The sequence below is a fragment of the Streptopelia decaocto genome (genome assembly GCF_964273445.1).
Source record: "Streptopelia decaocto genome assembly, chromosome: 17".
NCBI classification, from domain to species: domain Eukaryota; kingdom Metazoa; phylum Chordata; class Aves; order Columbiformes; family Columbidae; genus Streptopelia; species Streptopelia decaocto.
In genome coordinates, this window is record NC_138672.1 from 6,263,259 (window position 1) to 6,283,802 (window position 20,544).

General features: G+C 48.5%; 1 protein-coding gene across 1 annotated transcript in view; it reads left to right on the forward strand.

The window, feature by feature from the left end:
- The window catches only part of COL27A1 (collagen type XXVII alpha 1 chain), a 145,628-nt gene that overhangs the window by 109,635 nt on the left and 15,449 nt on the right, over nucleotides 1–20,544 (forward strand). The window contains exons 37-41 of the mRNA XM_082067769.1: nucleotides 1,083–1,190; nucleotides 14,434–14,487; nucleotides 14,606–14,713; nucleotides 16,190–16,243; nucleotides 16,555–16,608. Coding sequence (XP_081923895.1) covers nucleotides 1,083–1,190; nucleotides 14,434–14,487; nucleotides 14,606–14,713; nucleotides 16,190–16,243; nucleotides 16,555–16,608 — 378 coding nt within the window. The remainder of the gene's footprint in view (nucleotides 1–1,082; nucleotides 1,191–14,433; nucleotides 14,488–14,605; nucleotides 14,714–16,189; nucleotides 16,244–16,554; nucleotides 16,609–20,544) is intronic.

The window sequence follows — 20,544 nt, forward strand, 5'->3', positions numbered from 1 at the left end:
CTCGGCAAAGCCCCAGCTGCTTGCTCAGGGCTTGCGCTGGGCTCTGTAGCTGCTGTGAGTTTGCTACCTTGCCTTTGGAACAGGACTCTTGATTTCTGTCCCTGCACAGCCGGTCTTTCCAAACAGGCCAGCAGTTTTGTTCCATGGAAAGAAAAAGCAGCCGATCCCACAACAATGCAGTTTATTGCTTCGTACTAGTTAAACTATTTGCCATGTGTCTCTCTGCTTCTGCTTATCTCTAAATGTTGGACCAGAATTCTCTTCCTTAAAGACGGTCAAGACTTCTGTATTCTCTTGCCACCACTAACTGTCCCCAAGAGCATTTGATCCAAACCAGCTCTTTTCAACCTGAATGTGTCTCTGGACAGTAGAAGAGTCTCTGCTCGCTGCAGGAGCATTTGTTTAACCAGAAGAGATGTCTCTGTGCTCTCACTAACACAGGCACAAGTGGAAAAAGACTCTGGCAAGGTTGGGTGGTTGCACAAATGTAGGTGCTGCTGTCAGTACAGACTTGGCCTTTTTGATTGTCTCCATAAGATTTTGTGCCATCGACGGTGATTTGACATGATACCTACTGCTCAGACCACAAATCCTTCACAGGGCCAAGCTGACACTGTTTTGCAGAGAGTTTATTTGAGCCCTGGGCTGGTTCCCATTTGGCAGCAAGAGCCAAGCGGCCACTCCAGACAAACCCGGCCTATTAAAAGTCTTTCAGCATCCCGAGCTCAGGGCTTCTGGGTGAGGCAAGGGAGACTTTTGGATCTTGTCTGCCTGTCTCATTCATGTGGGAGGTTCAGGCCTTTTTGCAGGAGAAGCAAATGGGTTCAGATTACCCTGAGTAATGGGGGAGTTCCTTCTCCTCCAGCCAAGAGACTTTAAAAAAAAGAAACCTGGTTTTGCTCATTTTGTTAAATGTCAAGTGTATTATGACTCATCCTCATTCATCCTTTTGCTTGTAGCCTCTCTTCCTCTCAGACTCCTGAAATATTAATTATGTGGTGGGTTTTTTCCTTGCAAGAGCCATGTACGGTGACCTGTGTGTTGTGTGGGTATGAATGCTCCCACCCTTCTCTCTTCCACAGGGAGACAAAGGAGAGCAAGGCCTGGAAGGAGAGAAAGGAGAAAAAGGCAACGAAGGGCTGAAAGGAAAAGAAGGGCCTCCTGGATATCCCGGCATCACAGGTGTCCGAGTGAGTCTGCAGAACCAGCCCGCTGGTCCAGGGGTTTGCTGTAGGGACTGGTGTTCTCCTTGTCGAGCTGCACAGGCAGCCCCGGGTGTATTTTGAATCTCCAGGGTGCAGGTATCAAGCCAACACAGCTCCTGCTCTCACCATAGAGCCACCTGCACTCTGGTTTCCAAATTAGCGGTTGCATCTATCCCCCAAAGGCTCAGCAGAGTGCTGCGTGCTCGTCTACCTCCCTGCATGCAGGAGGGCTCGGTGGCTGCAGCAGGAGCCGGGAGGTGCAGGACGTGCTCCCCAGCTCAGGCATCAGAGCTGGCACACACCGAGCTCTGGGTTGCAGGAGCCAAACCAGCTCATATGAAGAGACGAGATCCTTTTGCAACAAGAGGACAAAAGAAAATTTGCAGTCTTGTGTCTGGGAGGATGGGTTGCATTTAAACCCCAGTAAGAAATAAATGGGCTTTTTATTTTTTTTTCATTTCTTTTTTTTTTTTTTTTTTGACAAGGACAGTAATTACTGTAGATATTAATACTACTGCAACAGTAGTTAATATTCCTGTAACTGCCATGTTGCAGCAAAACAGCCCAGGGCAGATTGAGAGGGAGATGCAGGACCAGGACACTGCTTAGGGCAGGAGCTCACCTGAGATGTGACTTATTGCAAATGTTGCCGTAACGTACGTTTTTTTTTGCAAAAAAAATCCTGCTTCTGGGAGATGGTTTCGTCTTTCAATCAGGTGAGATGTGGATCCACCTGAGATGTGGATCGGTTCTCTGGTCTGGTGTAGGTTTTGGAACGCTGTGCCTCTCTACTGGAATGGACCATCTCGCAGGGTGTGAGAGAGGGATGGACAGATGGCTGCGAGGAGCTGAGTTTCCCCTGGTTGCCACAGCTGGTCTTGGCCTGGGGTTTGCAAATGGCCAGCTTTTGCCTTCTCTGTTTGATGGTTGTTTCCTTCTGGTTTTCCCTGCTAAGATTTCCCTCTTGAATATAGGAAATAAATAGAAGAAATTAGCAGGAAATTATTCATGAATCCTCAGTGAATATCCTCGGCATGTCTGGTTCACTTGGAGGTCTGATCTCAGTTCTGCAGAAAGAAAAAGAACGTGATTTTGGCTCTGAGATGAGAGCTGCAGGGCCAGAGAAGCAGGCAGGGCTTGGCCTGGGGCTCGTTCGGTGGTGCCAGATGGCAAATAGCTCTGCCCAGTGCCCCAGTGGGCTGCTCTGCGAGCCAAGTCGGGCCCTTCTGCTGGAAACGTGGAGTTTATCAGCTTGATGACATGATTTATTCATTGCAATCATTATTGTGGGTCAAAGTTTTTAGGAGTGTGGTGTCATGAGGCTCTTTCTGCAAAGTGATAGCCCGGCTGAGCCGGACGCAGGAGCCCAACCGGAGCGGCCGTGCTCACCTGGGGCACAAGTCTTGTTTTTCAAGCAGGCAGAGAAGTGTCATTTCCCACCCCCTGTGTCTCCATCAGGGATACAAGCAGCCCTGGCACGTCAGGAGGAACAATAGCCCAAGTTTGGTGGCAGCTCTGAAGTCCCTGCCCAGGGTGGATGGCAGGCAGCAGGGCAGGCAGGTACCGCTGAGCGCTGGGTGGGTGCTCGATGTTGAATCATGTTGGTTTTTCCCCTTGGTGACATTGTGGATGGCTGAAAGGAGGGCAGGGAGAAGGGTGTGAGGGGATGGAAGCAGCAAGGGGGCTGGATATGTGTTATTTTTGGGCTGAGGTTGGGATTTGAGCACCAGCTCTACTAGAAAGTGGAAACATTGGCTTAATACTGTGGTGCAGCACCATCAATGTGCAGAATAAGGCTGTGGTCCTGCCCCAAATCAGACCATCCTTGGCCACAGGCCCCTGTACCCACGGGAGCTCTTTGCAGGACTGGGACCATACCACAGGCCAGGACCGGTCCCCAGTACCCCAGCTCCGGCTGGCAGGGCTGGATGCCGCTCTCAGCCCCTCGCTCTCCATGTGCTGTACTTCTGGCTGGCTTCACGTGTTTATATTGTGCATGTTTTAAGAACCAGTAAAAATACTAAAATCATGCAAAAGCCATATTAAGTTATAGAGTATAAAATATAGATTCTCTCAGACTGTCCCTGCTGTTTGCCAGCATGTCCCTGGGAACATGATGCTGTTTTCTGTTTCTTTTTTTTTTTTTAAAGAGTCAATAGAGCCAAGATTCCTGCTCATAATTGCTCCCTTTTGTTTTTTTTTTACTACAGTGCACTATATTTCCATTTACTATTTTAATACGCTGCTTTGTATATCCTTATGTCTGAACTCAAGCAGACTGAGACCCGCGTAGGTCCAGATAGCGCTGCCTTCCCTGCCAAACGCCTGGCCGTTACCTAATATATAGGCTGGTGTTCCTGTGCTCGCTGAGGTAATTTAAATATATAAGTCATCTGACAGAAATACAAGTAATTTTTCTCTTCTCATTTTTGAGACTTTTCTCCTACCTTCCCATGGAGAAAATGTACAAATATTTATGGGAGCTTCCTTAGATTTCTGCCAAGATAAAGTTTACAGCTCAGAGATGCAAACCGCTAGAGATAACTGCAGCCTCCTCCTTTTCAGCAGAGGATTGGAAGCTGGAATACCAAGGCAAATGCCAAGGTTGCCCTGTGGCAAACTCCTGTAGGATCTGTAGGGTGGCATGGAAATAGGCTGTGGAAGGTGTGGAGGCACGATCATGGCAAAGAGGAGGCACGTTGAGTGTTTATACATCACGCATGTTGCATATGGTTTTAATACATCTGATGTGATGGTGTTATGCTGTCCAATACTCAGTTTAGATTATTTTAAAGAGCTTCATCTTTAGCAATTCCATCTTCACTTGGTCTCTTCTGGCCTTACATCTGTGCTTTGCTGCATTCCTGCCCGGATCTGCTGGCTTTTCCCTGGGTTAGAGATGTTTGCTTCTACTCTAATATATTTGGGATATCCTCCATCTTCTGCTTTTGGAAGAGATTCATATCAGCTTGAGGAAGATGATGCCCATCTGCAGTCGTGGACACAGAGACAAGTTTCTCCTGCACCTTGGCCCTGTGTTGCCCTCTGCCTTGGCACCAGAGGGGACCCACAGAGACATCCCTCCACGAACCTCTGGACAAACCCTTTTCATCGCAAATCCCTGCAGCCACACCACTTCTGGAAGATTTTTCCTTAACACCAAGGACATGCTTAGTCTTAATCTTTATTTTGCTTATGTCTAAAAGAACATGATGCTTCAGTATCAAGTGTCCTCTTGACAAATGTAGGAGATGAGGTGCCTGATTGCTCTGAAATGATCTGCCTTTGTTGCTGGTACATTTTCAGCCTGTTTTGCACATACTGGCCTGGGGCAGAAGTCTGGTGCTGGCAGCGCAGAGCAGGTAGAAGCCGGAGAACTTGGCAGTGCACGTACAAGCTCGCACAGCACGTGGCGATGGGCCAACACAAGGGATGGAAGGAGGTTTACAGCTCTTTGTGCAGTCGCAGGGCTCCTGGGGAGGCAGCAGATGAAGGGACGTGGTGGAGCAGCTTCACAGGTACTAAAGCTGGAGGAAGCATGAAGGGTCTGTGCTGCCCTTCTGGGTCACGCAGGAGAGAGATGTTCGCCCAGCGATCGATCCCTGCAGCGGGGACATGTCTGGCTTTGCTGAGCGAGATTTGATTTTGCAGAAAGCCACCCCGATGCTGGTACAACATCGCCGACTGCACACAACCAAACTTCCCTCAGTGCTCAAGAAACCCTTTTCAAAGATTGTTCATTTTGACTTGGCTCAGCCATTTCCAGTATTAACATATCTGCAAACCGGTTTCCACTGTGGTTCTAAATCTGAAACAAAAGCAGCAGGGAGGCCCCAGCCAGATCTCCAGGGGTAGTTTGTACATGTTTCAAAGCCAGTGGATTTCAGCAAACAAACCTGGCAACTGAGATGGTCCATGAGTCTCACAGCTGTGGCTGGCAGGGCTCGAGGCAGCTGGAGCTGAGATACACGAGTATCTTCTATGTTTTGGTCACTTTGTCCAAGTTCACAATGCTCCGTTCAACTCCAGTTCCTGCTCAGCAGAGGGATGGGGCCAGTTGTCCCTCTGGTCCTAAGAGAGAAATCAGAGCATCTGCAATGCTAACACACAGCTGAGCGTGCTATCCACTGGAGATTTCAAAAATCGCATCAGAGATGTGAACCTTTCCTGAGCTGCCATCTCCCATATTACCTCCTCCTACTGGTTTCCATCTTCCTCTAATACAAACTTCTTGCCTTCACTTGATCTTGACTCTCTTTTGGACTTGGTTGGCTCGCCTGAGCAGTGAGCAGTTGATAATCACCCTGGCAGAACACCAGGGACTGTCTGGGCATCTCCATTCAGAGACACTGGCTGGAGACATGGATCCTGGGGTCAGCAGTGCAGGAAATGAGAGCAGGAGTCGCCCACTGGAGATCCAGACTTTCCATACCAGCAAGGCCGTTTGTGGGGACACTGGAAGATACAACAGCACGTCAGACCCTGGCAAGGCATCCATCAGCAATACAAGTGTCACGGTGTAGTTTGCCAAAGTAAAAAGCTAATTTATTTGCCAACCTATCATTGTACAAGGGGATAGTGCCATGGAACCTGAAATATCTAGACGACATTGTTGGGGAGTAATGTGCATTTATAAAGCATCCAGCTCCCAGTTGATCCTGCTCTTCACAGCAGAGGATAAGAGCTGAACTCACTGGTATGCAACCATCAACCTGGACACAGGCAAGTGGTCCCTGAGAGTAAAACCCCCAAAAGTGCTCCTCTCCGCTGCTTCTCCTCTCCACCTAGAGAATATGCGGCATTTCAGCCCTTCCATCAGGACAACCGATCCAGCGTGGCTGCGCGAAAGGCCCAGGCCAGTTGGCAGGAGGAGGTGGTGGGTTTCCAGCTGCTCTCCGTAGCTCTGCACTGTGGTTTTCGTAATGTGCTGGTTGTCATACCAGGCAGACATCTGATAGCGAGGTTTTTACAGTTCCAGGAAAGTAGCTGGAGAGCCTGTAGGTAATGAAATACAACATGCTCTGAAACAAGAAAATCCCTCATTGTTCAGCAAAACTGGGAGCCGAGTTCTTTTTTCCACTTCCTTTTTAACCTGAAATCCTATCTGCAGTGTCATTCAAGCCACGTCAGGACTCGAAAAGCTTTGAGCCAGACGCTCCAATGGTATAAATGGCCATAAAAAAATTACATCAGAGAAGATCTGGCTGCATGTGCCGGCCCTGCTGTGGGGTGCAGATGTGCGCCAGCAAACCAAAATTGCTCTCAGGGCTGGTAAATCCTTTTGCTCTCATGCAACAAGGTCCAAAGTCCCTTTGTTTGCTCTCCAAGAGTGTGTTGTGATGGAGATGGGCCGGGGTGGAGATCTGAGAAGGTTTTTTGTGAGGGAACTCACACTGCTTTGACAAGGATAATGCCACAGAGCGCTGGGTGAGCTTACGGGTTTTGGCTCCGGTGCTGTGGCCTTGGCCACGTCGCTCCCCAGAGTGGCGGCAGCTCCACACGCAGCATTGGGTGGTGTCCTGAGGACAGCATCCTTCCCATCGTGTTCCTCTTCCTCCATCTTCTGCAGGCTACAGTCCTGAAGTGGAAGGAGAACTTGCTGGCAGGGATGGACCTTCTGCTCCAAACCAGTAGAGTCACTCTAGAAATGGCCCATTGTGGTCACAGCTGAGATGGGGCTGCTTTCTGGGCTCTGTAATGTCAGGGCAAGAGCTCATCCTCATCTGACACGCTGCTCTGTTATAAAGCTGTCCAAACATCACTTACAGCAGAATTTGTCCCAGCATGGTTTTTTTTTTTACTCTTTGTTCTTTTCTATTTCCTACCATTGAAAACAAGATTCAAAGATTTTCCTGCTACAAAGCGCCTCGCTCTGCTGTCGCTGAATCCAGCCATTCACTCTGAACACGAGCTCGGCAGCAGCTGGCAACGCCACATCACTTCCATGGCATCCAGCCTCCCGAAAACACTGAGGACAATCCTGGAGTCACTTCTGGTTTTAATCTCTGCTGTACATGCAGGAATCTATGGGGTTTTTTTGATAATGTGCTGAGCTGGTTTTTCCTGGAAAGGCTGTTTTTCATACGCTGGTCTGTGCGCTGTCTGTGGAGCTCTTACTTGAAAGAAGTTTCTTAAATTCCCTCAACTGGAGGGCGTGGGGTTACCCTCAACTGAGCAATGGAAGGACTGGGGAATACTGGGCTCGGTGTGCCAGCCCCAGCAGTGTGACTGTGGTAACAGCGAGCTCCTCACACCCTCAGTCTGGGAAACGAGTATTGCTGCTCCTAATCTTGCACTTGAAGCATGTGTTAGCAGCAGAGGCACAAAGTGTAGGGCGTTTCGAAAAGATGGACTCAATTTCCAAGCAGTTTAATAACAAATTGGGTCCATCTTTTTGAAACGTGCTGTAGTGAAGTGACTTGCCCGGTGTCGCGTGTGAGGCGGGTCGGTGGCACAGGCAGGAGAGAACTGGGCAGCGCCCGTCCCTGTGCTGGAGTCCAGTTTCTAAAGTTGGAGGTGCCTGCACCTGGTCATGGTGTTAATTGTCTAACAGCCTTGGAGGATCATTACTCATGTGGACAAACATCCAGCAAAGCCATAAGCAGGTATTTGGCTTGCATCACAAATCAAAGGGGAATTAAGTTGCTCAGGAATGTGGTCAAACGTGCTTCAGCTCTTTGCTTGGAACAAGCCCGGAGCGTGGGTCAGGGCGAGCTGCAGCCCACAGGTCTCTTCTTCCCCTTCTCAAAGTGATGTTCTCATCCCTGGGCAACTCTGCCCTTCACTGCAATCACCTTCTTTTGCTTTAATAATCAGTGCATCGCTGATGGCCACCGGTTCAGCCTCTGAACACCCCAGTTAATGGAGAGGTACCTGCTGGATTTTGCTGTTTGGGAGATTGTATTGTATAGATTTCCCCCCCGCTTTGCAGAGCTCTCCCAGTCCCCAAGGAATTGCTTCTCGCAGGGACCGAGGTTGCTCCCCTGCAGCCGAGGGGCCGCTCGCCCTGCAGCGAGTCAGGCAGCTCTGCCTGGTCTCTGCGGCTGATCCCAGCTGGTCTTCGTTTAGAGTTAATAGGAGTCGAAATGAGCCAGAATTTGAAATAAATCCCATTGACTTGGCACGGTTTCTTTCCTGACTCAGACGAAGGAGACGCACTTTTTGTGCAGTTACTCCAAGATTCCCCTGCTTATTGCGAGAGAGGAATTCATTCCCCTCCTCTTCCACAACCCCGGGGCATCTGTGTCCTTCAAAAGGAAGATATTAACCCCTAGTGTTTGGGGGAGTAAAAAAACCCAAAACATAAGTAGTGCTCATTAGTGTAAATGGGAGTTATCCTGCCCAAGTGTCCTGTCTATTCCTCTCTTCCTGGTTGTCAGTTCCCAACACTGGTTAATTCTTTGGAGCGTATTGGTGTCATCATGTATGAAAGCTTCACAGTTCCATGGGCATGAGCGCTTGCACTTCTCATCCACCAATCAAGCCTTTTGTTGGCACCTTTCTCTCCCTTGTTTCCTTATAGATGAAAAAATAGAGGCAAACAGGAGGAGGAAAAGGGATTTTCCCAAGAAACCGGTGGCAGTTCAGGCTGTTGGATCAATCCAGACCAGCTCGAGCACACAGCGCTGCTTCACACCTAATTCTCTCTGCTGCCTTACACAGCAACTGCTTGGAAAACCAAGTTAAATAGACCACAAAAGCAAAAGCTGCATATTTCAGAGCAACACCTGCATGCAGATAAGAACTTGCACTAAAGCAGAGAGATTGGGATACAAGATTTTTGTTTGGATTCCATATTTTAAGCTGAGGAACTCAAAGGCAAGTCATAGTGACACTAACTGTAGTCTTTCCATCTGAGATCTTTTTATAGGATTTCTCGCTTTTTCTTTGAATTCAGCCAGCCAGCTTTACCTGCACTTACCCCTTGGGTTTCCACCAGCCAAGAGCCCATTACATCCCAGTGATCCCAGTGAAGCCCTCTGAACCTCCCAGTACAGTCAGGTCTTTCTTCTTGGGAATAGTTGAGTCTTTATTGTTTCTCCATACTCATCCAGGAGCTGCTGCCCTGTCTCCTCCCCTTCCAAACTACTGCTAGGCAGAGTGATTAGGAAATGTGTTTCTTATAAATCTGAAGCATTTATGTCTTCAAATGCCCGGCCCAAATAATCCCACTAATTTCCTGAGTGCTCGTGAACTGTCCTCCATGGGGGGAGGCTTCTCCCGATCAAAGTTTATTAAGTAGATGTTCTCATATGGAGACATTGCTGAGCGGTAGGAAATTATATGGGGCTTTTTCATTTCCCTTTAAATGAGCTTGCTGGCTGAACAATATGGGCACAGTCATCCTATGTTTCATGCTTCCTACCTTTATTGTCGCTTTAGCTTTTCTGCCCTTTCTACATCCAGTGCCTCAAATTGTCACCAATTTTCTTCCATCACCATTGGCACTTTCTTTTCCTTACACAGTAACTGCATTGCAGTTCTTCTGTTCCTTCCTGCCTCATTTTCGGTTGGAAGGAGTGATAGACCCTCACTCAGTGACACCCCAAACAAATCTGAAAAGATGTTCCTGCTCCACAACAGTCCTGAGTGGTCCTGAGCCTGCCTGAGATAGGCTTTGGGAAGCCGTCTCCTTAGTGCTGTGCCCTTGTAGAACTTCCCTCCTGTGCTGAGCCGTAAGTCTGCAAGCAAAGCAGAAACACATTCTCTGAAGTGCCAAGAGCCACAGTTCCCCGCGAGTCAAACCAGGACAGTGAGATACGTCTCGGTAACCACTTCCACAGATCCGGTGCACGGAGCAGAGCGCTGGCTTGGCTCTGGCTTGTAGCACTGGCTGTTGTTTGGCTCCATTTGGGCCGTATCTCTCTGCAGTTCACTCAACTTCCTTATTTTGTTTTTCTGGATGTTGTTGTTGTAAATATAGATTTCAACTGTTGATGTCTCAAGAATTTAAAGCTGGGCTGCTCCGTCTATTTGTCCCCAATAACGTTACTGCTGTGCTGTGCAAGAGACCTGACTTTGCTACCAAGGCCATCAGCAGCTGAAAGCCTCTTTATTCCTTACAAATTAGTCAGTTTTGCATTGGAAAATAAACCATCCAGTTTTTCCCTTGGGGGAATATCTAAGGCCATATTAAAAAAACTAATAAAATTAGGTCCTTACTGAAGCTGCCAATGAAATTTCAAACATGCTACACCTAAGATCATATTTTCTTTGCTTTCCTTGGATATTTTGCCATACCTGAAGGCATGTGACTTTGGAAAACCACTGCATTCCGCTGTCCCTGGTCACAAATACCATCATCTTCTGGAGGCACTGAATACGCTGCTCTAGTGAAGAGTGAAGTATATAAAGAGAAATCACTATTTAAAAATAATCCTGCTCACGGAAGAAACTTGGAAAAAAGATTTGTTTTCTCAACAAACCAGTAACCCAAAGCATACAACAAAATGTGTACAAACCCCAAGAATAAAAGCATCAAGTGTTTAGTGCCTTGGCACGCTAACCCAACTGATCTGAATCCAGCAAAAAGAACTTGGAATTAATTATTCTTATGTATAGGCTTTTGTACATTTTCTGCCACTCATTGCTGTCTCTGCTAAAGAGATTAGGAACCCTAGGAATCATGAAAGGGATACCAAAAGATGCTGGATTCCTGATGTACTTTGGAGAGCATGAATGAAATTACAATCTCATACTATTTTATTTTTATCTTTTTTGTTTTCTGACCCTGGTTTTCCCATCTCTGGACAGATGAGTCAGAAGAATGGAGAGAAAAAGAATCTGACCTTTTTTAAGGCTACCAAGGTTGTTGCTGGGCTTGGTGTTGCCTGTGTAACATGTGATTTCTGGGAACCGCTGCGTATGTGCCCTCTGAACATCCAGGATTGCAACAAACAGCAACCGCATCTGCAACATCACCAGTAGAGATATCGCATATCTGGGAAGCCCAGACAAGTGTTGAGCTGCCTCTAAATGCATCTGGACAAAATCCCCGCGCAGTTGGAGAAAGCACATCCAGGAACATCAGCCATATGGTCGGCTTCCCGCTCACCAGCCAAGCTCTGCTGGCCAAAGTCCTAGAAAGCTTGGTGGTGGAGCACAGAAAGATCCTTCGCTGATAGAGCTTGCTCCACTCGAGGAGGTGACTCAGGCTGCAGGATCCAAGCCACGTCTCCGCTGATGGTGTTGCCGGCACGGTTTGACCCGTTTGTTTATACCAGCAAAGCTTTCAACCATCAGGCAAGAGCTAACAACAGCGAGGGAAGCTCCAAGGAAGATCTGTGTGGTTTACTGCGAGTGACAGCTGGTCTCACTATCACTGACAAGAGTTGGAGATGCTGCCAAATTCTTTTTCTCCAGCAATGGAGAAGCAGCCGCACCCCAGCCGGAGGAGGACCCAGGAGACTTCTGGAGGAGATGAGCGTCCCTGTTCCATGAGGCCAATGTATCATAAGTGGAAAAGCCAATACAGGCAGGTTATCGAAGCCCATATCTGCATTCAGACTCCACCAACAGGGAAAGATGAGCTGAAAGAACCCAGCGAAAGTGGAGACCCTGTTAGAACATGGCACAGTCTTCTGTGCATTGAGTTTATTTTTGTAAGCAGGGCTTGGACTGTCAAAGTTGGGGGTATGTTGTGTATTTTCCCCCTCTCCCAGATGACTCGAGCCCTATATCTGTACTTCATGATTGTGGGTACAAGCGTGAACCTGAATGCTGGCAGATTTTAGGAGCAGTGTGGAAACTTTGCTTCTCAGAAGGGGAGAGTTAAGGCCTGAACCTGTCTTCTCAAAAAGCAAATCCATTTCCCGGTGCAGGGTAGAAGCAAGTTTCAGTCATTGAGGAGGGAGAGGGAAACCAGGCTGTACTTCAGACTCTTTGAAGTAGCTGTGAGGTCCTCATGACCTCCCATGCGAACGGGTCCATCTGCCCTGCACACTGATTAAGGGAACATCTCACCGATGCACTGGTGTCTGCATTTTTCACAGGCAGCACAACACATCCTCATCCTGGGGACAGAACCAAAGCATGGATTTACTTGTTTCAAGAGCTGTTACAGCACAGCAATTCAGGAGAACATCTGAGTGTGCAAAGTGACTCTTCTGGAGAAGGTCAAGGGCCTGGCCATCACTAGGGCCAGGAGAAGATTTAGCTTAAAATGGGCTTTCTCCTCCCATTTGCAAGAAATATCTATTGCCTGTGATTCCAAAAGACCTTAGTGCATAGTCCATGGAGAATGATGGAAAAACACTATGCAACTAATCAGAATTCCCAGTTGTATCTTTATTTGTTCTTGTCTTGTTTTGACAGTAAACTTTTCTGAGCGCTTCCACTCTTTGTTCTCCAAATTTTCAAGCCACTAAGCATCACGGTTATTGCTGCAGAACTGGGTCTGCGAGCGTCATTGCTGCTTTGCTACACTCATCATGACCGATCCGCGGGGACATTGAGGGGCCTGTTAGCAGGTCCAGGGGTGAGCCAGCCCAGAGGGATAGGGATGGACATTGCCCAGCCCGATCCTTTCTTTGGCAAGGATTTCTCTGTACTCCTCTCAAAAGTGTCAATCACGTGGGTGACACTGGGAGCTTGGCACCCACAGTTCGTCACATATTGCGGCTGCTGAGCATCTGTGGGAAAATAATTCCAAGAGTGATCTCTTGGAAAGTGGCAGCAAAAAATAGCAAATCAAACCCCCAAGCAGTGTGGAAGAGACAACAGAGCAGGACTCGTGCTCCTCGGCAGGGACCTGTCCTTTTTGAAACCCTAATAGTCTTGGCAAGGTGGGCTCTTGAAATGTGTGACTTCAGTAAAATGGAGCTATTCCCTTTGGGGAGGTGAAAAGCCGGCACAATTCTTTAGAGCTGTAAGAAGTCTGAATTGCTCCTTTGTGTTCAGAGCAGGCACTTACGAGGCCCATGTTTCAGATCAGAGTGAAAACCCTCAGATACAGCTGCTTTTGTAAGTTGCTTTTGTTCAGTTGAGACTGATACTTCAACGGGGGTAAAAAGTCACACCTTCCTAACCGGGAGGCAGGAGAGCAGAGATGCTGTACTGGTGTGTAGATGCTGTTGACAAGTTTGTCACCATTGCCAAAAAGCATGAGCTATTTTCTTCACTGATACTTTTGCCTCTTTCTGTCAAATCCAAAATATGATGCCTGCCTTGCAGCCAACGGGGTCAAACACTGAACAAAATGACCTCCCTGGGCTCCCTGAGGAGGATCTGCTATACTTAGTTGCTCATCGTGGCTAATTGCTGGGGTGTGTGTGCAAGGGGGGGCGGCAGGTTCTGCTGCCTGTGAGACACCCACAGTGCACAAAGCAAACCAGCATTTCCGTCCCCGTTGCTGTGGCTCCCGCCTGAAGTTTTGCATCCCACTCCATTTCTGGGTGCCTGATCAGTATATTGTGATTTCTATGTGCTCTGTGTTGCAGTAATGATAGTGCAAAGAGAGGGAGGGTTTTGGCACCGTGAGCAGAAAGCTGTGCATGGCAGGTAGGTAGAAAATGAATCCACTGCCTGTTTTTATGATGTGAAAATACAGACAATTGCCATTGAAGTAGTGGTTCCATTGCCATGATCCTAAAACCATATGAAATGTATTGATACCCTGTTCAGTGCCTCAGCTCATGGTGAAAGATGCAGCTATCTGCAGAGCAGCGGTGCACAGATGGCAGCTCTGTCTGCAGACCAGAGGAAACATTTTGTGGTGGGCCAGGGTAAACGTGTGTTTTCCACATTTCAGCCCTTTCTGTAGCAGTGGCTGGGTAGGTACTATTTTTCCATTTGGTGCATGCTGTCTACAAGCAGCACTGCTGAGATTCCTCTTTTGCATCCTCAAGGACAGACGGACACATCAGATGGTGGTTTGCCATCACCCGCCTGTCTTTGATGTGACCTGAAGATGAAATACTTCACCTTTCAGCCGCATTGCCCTGTGGTCACCTGGGCACGGGGATCTTCCCACCTCTAAGCAATGAGGTTTCCTTTGCTGTGTGTTGGAGCAGCTCAAGAACAAACTCTCCCAGGCTCTGGCTCTGGTACCTGTGGATCACAATCTTTGCCCGTATCACTTCTGAGCTTCCTTGTTGTCTCCTGTGGGAATAGGATGGGATGAGTGAGGACACCGTCAGGGTTGAGTGTACCAGGGAAGTGGCCTGGGGGTGGTTGGTTGGGATGGGACTTCTTTGCTTTCACATTCCAACAACTTTTTTTGCTCTCCTAGGGACCAGAAGGGAAACCAGGAAAACAAGGGGAAAAGGGCAAGCCTGGCCAGAAGGTAGGAACATCTCCCATTGATGTCTCCTCCTCTGGATCTCTCTTCCTCTGCTCATCTTTAATATTCATCCATAGAAGCAATTTCATCCTGCATTAATGTTGGTGCTTTTGTTCTGCAGGGCAGCAAGGGCTACCAGGGGCAGCTCGGGGAGACGGGATCTCCAGGGAAGGAGGGGCCGAAGGGGAACCAAGGCCCTAAAGGATCCCGAGGTACCCTGGGACCGATGGTGAGAAGAGCTCTGCAAACGGTTGAACACAACATGCAGAAACATGTGGTGGGCGCAGGCCTGAAAGAAGCAGAGAGCTCAGCAGAGGCTTCAGAGCACAAAAAGTGACGTTAGATGGGTTTAATTGACCAAAACACCTTATCACTTGCTCTCAGCAGCACAGGAGAGACTCCAGAGCGGTGGTTGTGTTGGTGGCCTGTGGACTCAGCTCACGTTGCATCGTGGCGGTTCTTCACAGCTCATCAGATGGGCTGAAATATTGGGGATTTTTCTTGAGAAGGGAGTGAGCTGATAAGCTATTTTTTGCTGAGATCTTTCCCTTTGAGACTGCACACTCATGGCAAGAGCTGCTTCCAAGTCAAACTGTGTTGTTGTAAGGAACTCGGCCTTGGACTTCTGCCCTGTTTCTACACCCACTCTTGATCTACTTATCTAAAACACTCGCAAGAAGAAGAAATATAGCCTGGGAAAGGGTTTGAGTTGGGGACTGAAGGTGAGGATTTCAGAGAGGACAGTATGGTGGAGAGGGAAGAAAGTTAATTTGCTTTAGGCACATGAGATAAATGCATTGGGACAGCAGCGGTAAGTAATAAGTGCCTCCTCACCATTGCAGGCTGGTAAGGAAACTTTTTGCACTATATTTGGTAGAGCTTAGTGAAAAAGTAGGAGTTATTTATGAACCAGGAATCGCTGTGGTGTTTCAGAACAGTAGCAAATGGGTGATGGAGTAACAGTTCCGCTGATAGTGTTTTCCTGCACTAAAAATTATGGCCTCCCCATATATCCTCCCTTCATATTCTTTGGCAAAGCCTCCATGGGTTATTTCACAAGGAAGCAAAGCAATATCTGAGCAGCAGTGTATTGGACTGAACACATCTCCACGGCCTGTATTCATGGAAAAGCCTTTCTTCCACGCTAAATGGGATTATATGGAAAATTTGCAATTCCCTTCAATCTGATGATCTGATTTAAACCGTTAGGTTCAGTCTGCTAAAGATGCAATAAATAGCTCTTGCAGTGCCCTCACCACAACCCAGAAAACTCCTTTCCTGGCCTCAGAACCCATGCCGAAAGGTTTCCTCCTGGCAGTTTAGGATTAGGTCATGCGTGAGAACAGTCTCGCTGTTGGAGTTCCTAGTACAAAGCTAATGTGGATATCAAGATGTCCAGAAGGGCACAAGTAGAACGCGCACTATGCAGCCATTTCTGGTAACGAATCTGAATGAGGTGGGAAACTGCTACGATTCTCACAAAGACATAGACTGAGCTCCCAGCATCGCTCCACATGAGTAACAGATGAAAGCCAAGCAAGAGCATTCGAGGTGGCTGCAGCAAAGCTCACTGGTGGACAGGAGAACAGGCAGCTGTGTTCTCATGTGGGGCTGAGCTTTGCTTTGCACAGCCCAGTGCACCCTCTTGGTGTGTGGTAATACCCACAGGCTGCCCTCATGGTGCTTTCTGTGCTTGCCTCTCCAGGGTGCTCCAGGAAGGATGGGTGCTCAAGGGGAGCCTGGCTTAAAGGGTTACCAGGTAAGGTTTTATTTTCATCCTCCAGCTTCTGTCTGTTCTCAAACACAACTAAACTGCCACTGCAGGATGCTAAATCGTTCTTAAACTATGACTTATTTCTGATCTTGAGTTCAGTTTAGTTCTTTCTCTAGTCTCCGTTTGCACCGTGAGGACTTCTTTAGATCCATTTGGTTCACCTCCGCCATGACCCATGTGTCCTTCCAAAGCTGGGATGCACAACACAGAACACATGAGTTCTGTCAGGAAACCAGGAAGGACCTTCCATCAAACAGCTCTTCCCAGTCAACTCACATGCTGTCTGCTCTCCACAGGGACACACGGGACCGCCAGGGCCAATTGGACCACCAGGACCAAAGGGGGAAAAGGTAAGTTCGCAGAGATTAACCATCTTGTCTTCCGTGGGCATGGAAGCTGAGCTGACGTGTTGATGATTGTCCCTCTGCCATAACACCCATGCGTCGGTGCTCTCCTCCTCTGCCTGCAGCAGGGGCACAGGTGCCTCCTCTAAAGACACCTACGTAACTCCTGTGGCAGTTTTACTTTGGTAAATCAGCACCAGGACAGCTGTGCCACCAGCAGATGCTTTCCACTCACCACGCACCCTTGCACTGGTGGCTGAGCAGCATGCGTTCCAGGGACATGTTTTCCCTGCATCTGCATAAATTCTGCTCAATCCCCAAGCCAAAGGAAATCAGACCAGTAGCTTTCTGTGCTCAAGTCAGAATAACACCCTGCACGAATGAGCTGATCTTCAGCAAGCTGCCTGTCTGTGCTTAAATAGCACGTTGTGAGGCAGAACTCTTCTCCTCCCCGTTGCCCTTGCTCCATTTTCCTCACCGCCTGCCACCCCCTCACCTCGCTCATCCCCCCACCCCTCGACGAGCCCCCTTGCCGCAGCTGGCCTGACTCAGCCCTCTTTCCACGGCCGCTTCCCCCTTGTGTTTTTTCCCCCTTATTGCTGAGTCAGCGCAGCCGTAACCAGTTCAGGCTGGAGAAGTGACTCACGCCTTAATGGTTTCCTGTCTCTGGATCTGGCTGCTCCGCGCCGAGGCCGGCCCAGCTGGCGCTGCCGCGCAGGCCGTGCGCCGGAGCCCCTCACGTGCCTCCAGTAGCGGCAGCGATGCTCCCTCCCCCCGTGCGGGAAGGGAAGAGGTGGTTAATTGGGACTGGTCAGTAATTGGGACTGGTCAGTCCCCAGGAAGAGGAACGATGCATGAGCTCTTTTTTGCTCATATCCTACCGCCCCATCCCCAAGAGAACTTTCGGTTTTCCCTCCATACAGGGGTGTGATTGCAGCCGTATGTGTGCAAGCAGGAGCTTCGTTGCTTATGAAAGAAGTTTGTGAGACAGAGGTCCCAAGGGCAAGTCTGTGCTTTGAATATGGCCTTTTGGGTCAGGCTCGGGGTGTCAGGACACCCTGTCCACGCTGCAGTCTGTGCCTGGAGACTCACGGTGGGGCAGGGTTGTGTTCCACCAAGACATTGACATGCCTCAGAAATTTTGCTTTGGGGTTGAACAATGGTCGTGCTGCTTTTTTTCTCTCATTTTCTGCTGCTGAAATATACCCATGGCACAGGAACAGCCGAGGATGTTCCTGCTGCTCTGCAGCTCCGTCGCTGCCTTGCTGAATCCCCTCTCTACCCTCAGCCTTTCCCACACTGCCCCATCCACTTCCCAAGCTGCACCTCTTGCTCTTGCACACTTCAGCAGGTATATTCTGAGTGGCCATGTGGGGAGTGGCAAGTGTGAACCAAGCACAACCAGTCCTCAAATTAATAATCTGAAGTGTTCCATGAAGCACTCTGCCCTTCGCCAACAAAATATTCTGCAAATGAACACTAGAAGAGGTAACACTCCTCAGAGGTAACACAGATCTTGTGTTATAAGAGCACAGCGGCACTGATGATTAAGCGAATTCTACATGCAAGTATCCGAAGCAAAGCCTGACGAAGACACCAAAGCATGTAATGCATCCTGCTGAGAATCTGTTAATGACCATTGACCACTGCATCTCACATCTTCCTTGGAAGGTCAGCAGGTCTGCTAGCACGTTGCTGGAGAGCAGCTCCAGCTGAAGGAGATCACAACATTGGGTGCTGAGCCTCCAGCACCATCTTCTGCAGCACCCAGGTGCTTCATAAAACCTCTTGCATCCAAGTTTTATATATCCTTCCTTCTTATTTTCCAAGAGTTGCCAGGATCTCAGCCTAGAGACAGACAGATTCCTGCTCGCTGGACATCTGTAACCTCGTGCACGCGTGCAAACATGAAAATGGAAGCTTGAATCTCAGAAATGAAGAGGAAGCAAAAATGGGACCATGATTGCTCTGTGAGCTTTAAACAAAGTGGTAAACCTAGCTCGGTGCTGAAGAGGGAGGATGTATAATGGTGGGGAAGGTCTTCCCTTTTCCACAGAAGAAGCTTGGTGAGAGGCATTCTTGTGGAATCCAGCTCCTTGTGCCATACCAACCAGCTACCCCGCCACATTTAATACATTCACAGCTCCTCAAAGAGGCCTTGCTCAGAGCAGACGCCCGCACTTGGCAGCTGCTTAAAGCAGTCCAGATGGGATCCTTTTAAAAATTACAAACTGGTGTATCTCACTTTGGGACAGGAGCCAACAACAACAAGCCTTCCCTTCTTCTCCATGCATTTTCCATTTGTATCCCAACATGTTTACTTTGCTGCCCTTTACTCTGACTTTTTTTTTCACTGCAACTTTCCAAAGAATTAGCGCAGACCTTTCATCTCCCCCTCGAGCAGCTGAGGCACCAGGAAGTCCTGGAGAAGCTCATTCTCGCAGTCCTAGAGCTGACCGGTCCTGCAGGATTTTCTCAGAAGACAAAGGACAAAGGTGGGAATTAGACTCGAAGGGGACACAAAGCTACAACTCAGCTTTGGGGAGAAAGTCTGAGAGTCTTGATGCTCTTCATGGGTCCTCAGAATTACGAGCTTTCTTTGAGTTCATTGTGCTCATTTCAGCTCCCAAATGGCAAGGTCTTTGCATCTTATTTGAGCAGAAGAAACCAGTGTCAAGGCTCCTGCATATTAATACATACACTGGGACTATTTATTTTTTTCCCTGAGACTTAAAAACAGTGACTCTGTTTCTCTTCTATCCTACATTCCTTCGATAGTGGTTATAAAGCAAACCAGTTGCCAGGTGTTGTGCTGCTCACTTCAACCAGCAAGTTCAGTAGCGCTGGAAACTGTTGGCAGAGCCTGTTAGGCCTTACTTTCTCTCTACTCTGCCACCCAAACTTCTCCACCCGTATTGCTCAGTTCTGTATTCTCAAGCCATCTTGGCACAGTTTCTTCCTCTATATTTCTTCTACCATGATTCCTCCCAAAAATCCCAGACAAGTATTGCTGGAGTTCACCACCCAGCAGACAATGTCTTAAGGACAATCTAACTGCGACCTGTGTGCATGCATGTAACCCTGGCAATGTTAGTCCAACAAATGTCGCAGCAGCAGACAAAGAAAATGCCACTGTCATCAAGCATGTAATGTGGAGATCTGCACGGAGATCTTTGATACCCGCTGAGGTTAACTGCAAGAGATTTTGCCAAATCTTGAGCCTCATTCTGCCAAGCTGTAAATGTCAATACAGCCCGTGAGAAGTCAGCGTGGGTTTGCGTGTCTCTGAGCAGAGGCACAGCCCTGAGTCCAAGCCATGACCCAGTTCCTGCGGAAAAGAAGCTGTTGGCTCCACTATCCGAGTTCTTTCTCTGAGGGTTAGTCACTGCTCCAGATGTGTCGTGACCAAACGTCATGTATGAGCAAAGCACCCCAAGTGCCTTTTCCGAGGGGCAGGTTCACTGAGAAATTTCCCAAGCACCTTTACCATCAGCAGCTGCGACTCAAACAGAAGATGAGAGTAGCCCGGAGAAAAAGTCCAAGATGGTCAGAAATATGCCAGAAAGGGCTGGTGCAACCACTGAGAAATGCACAAGTCTGTGAAACACTTGACACTGCATAGGTATGCAGATTTGGATATTCAGAGCTCTAGGAGCACCCCAAGCAGTCCAAAGGCAGCAGCTCCACTGTGCCAGAAGCCCCCAGACCTCCTCTCTCCAGTAGCTACATCAAAGAAGCTCTGAGACATGTCCATCCCAAGGAGCCAGAGTGCCAGAATCTCAGTGATATGAAGTAGCCAAAACCCGGAGGAGGTGGAATGTTGCTGCCTTCTGTGGGGAGCAAAGAAGCAGCCGTCTCTGAGTGAGGCTCCAGAGAAAATAGGACACCATGACCCCAAGTGACTTATACCACAGAATTGAAAAAGACAGTGTCTGCATTAAG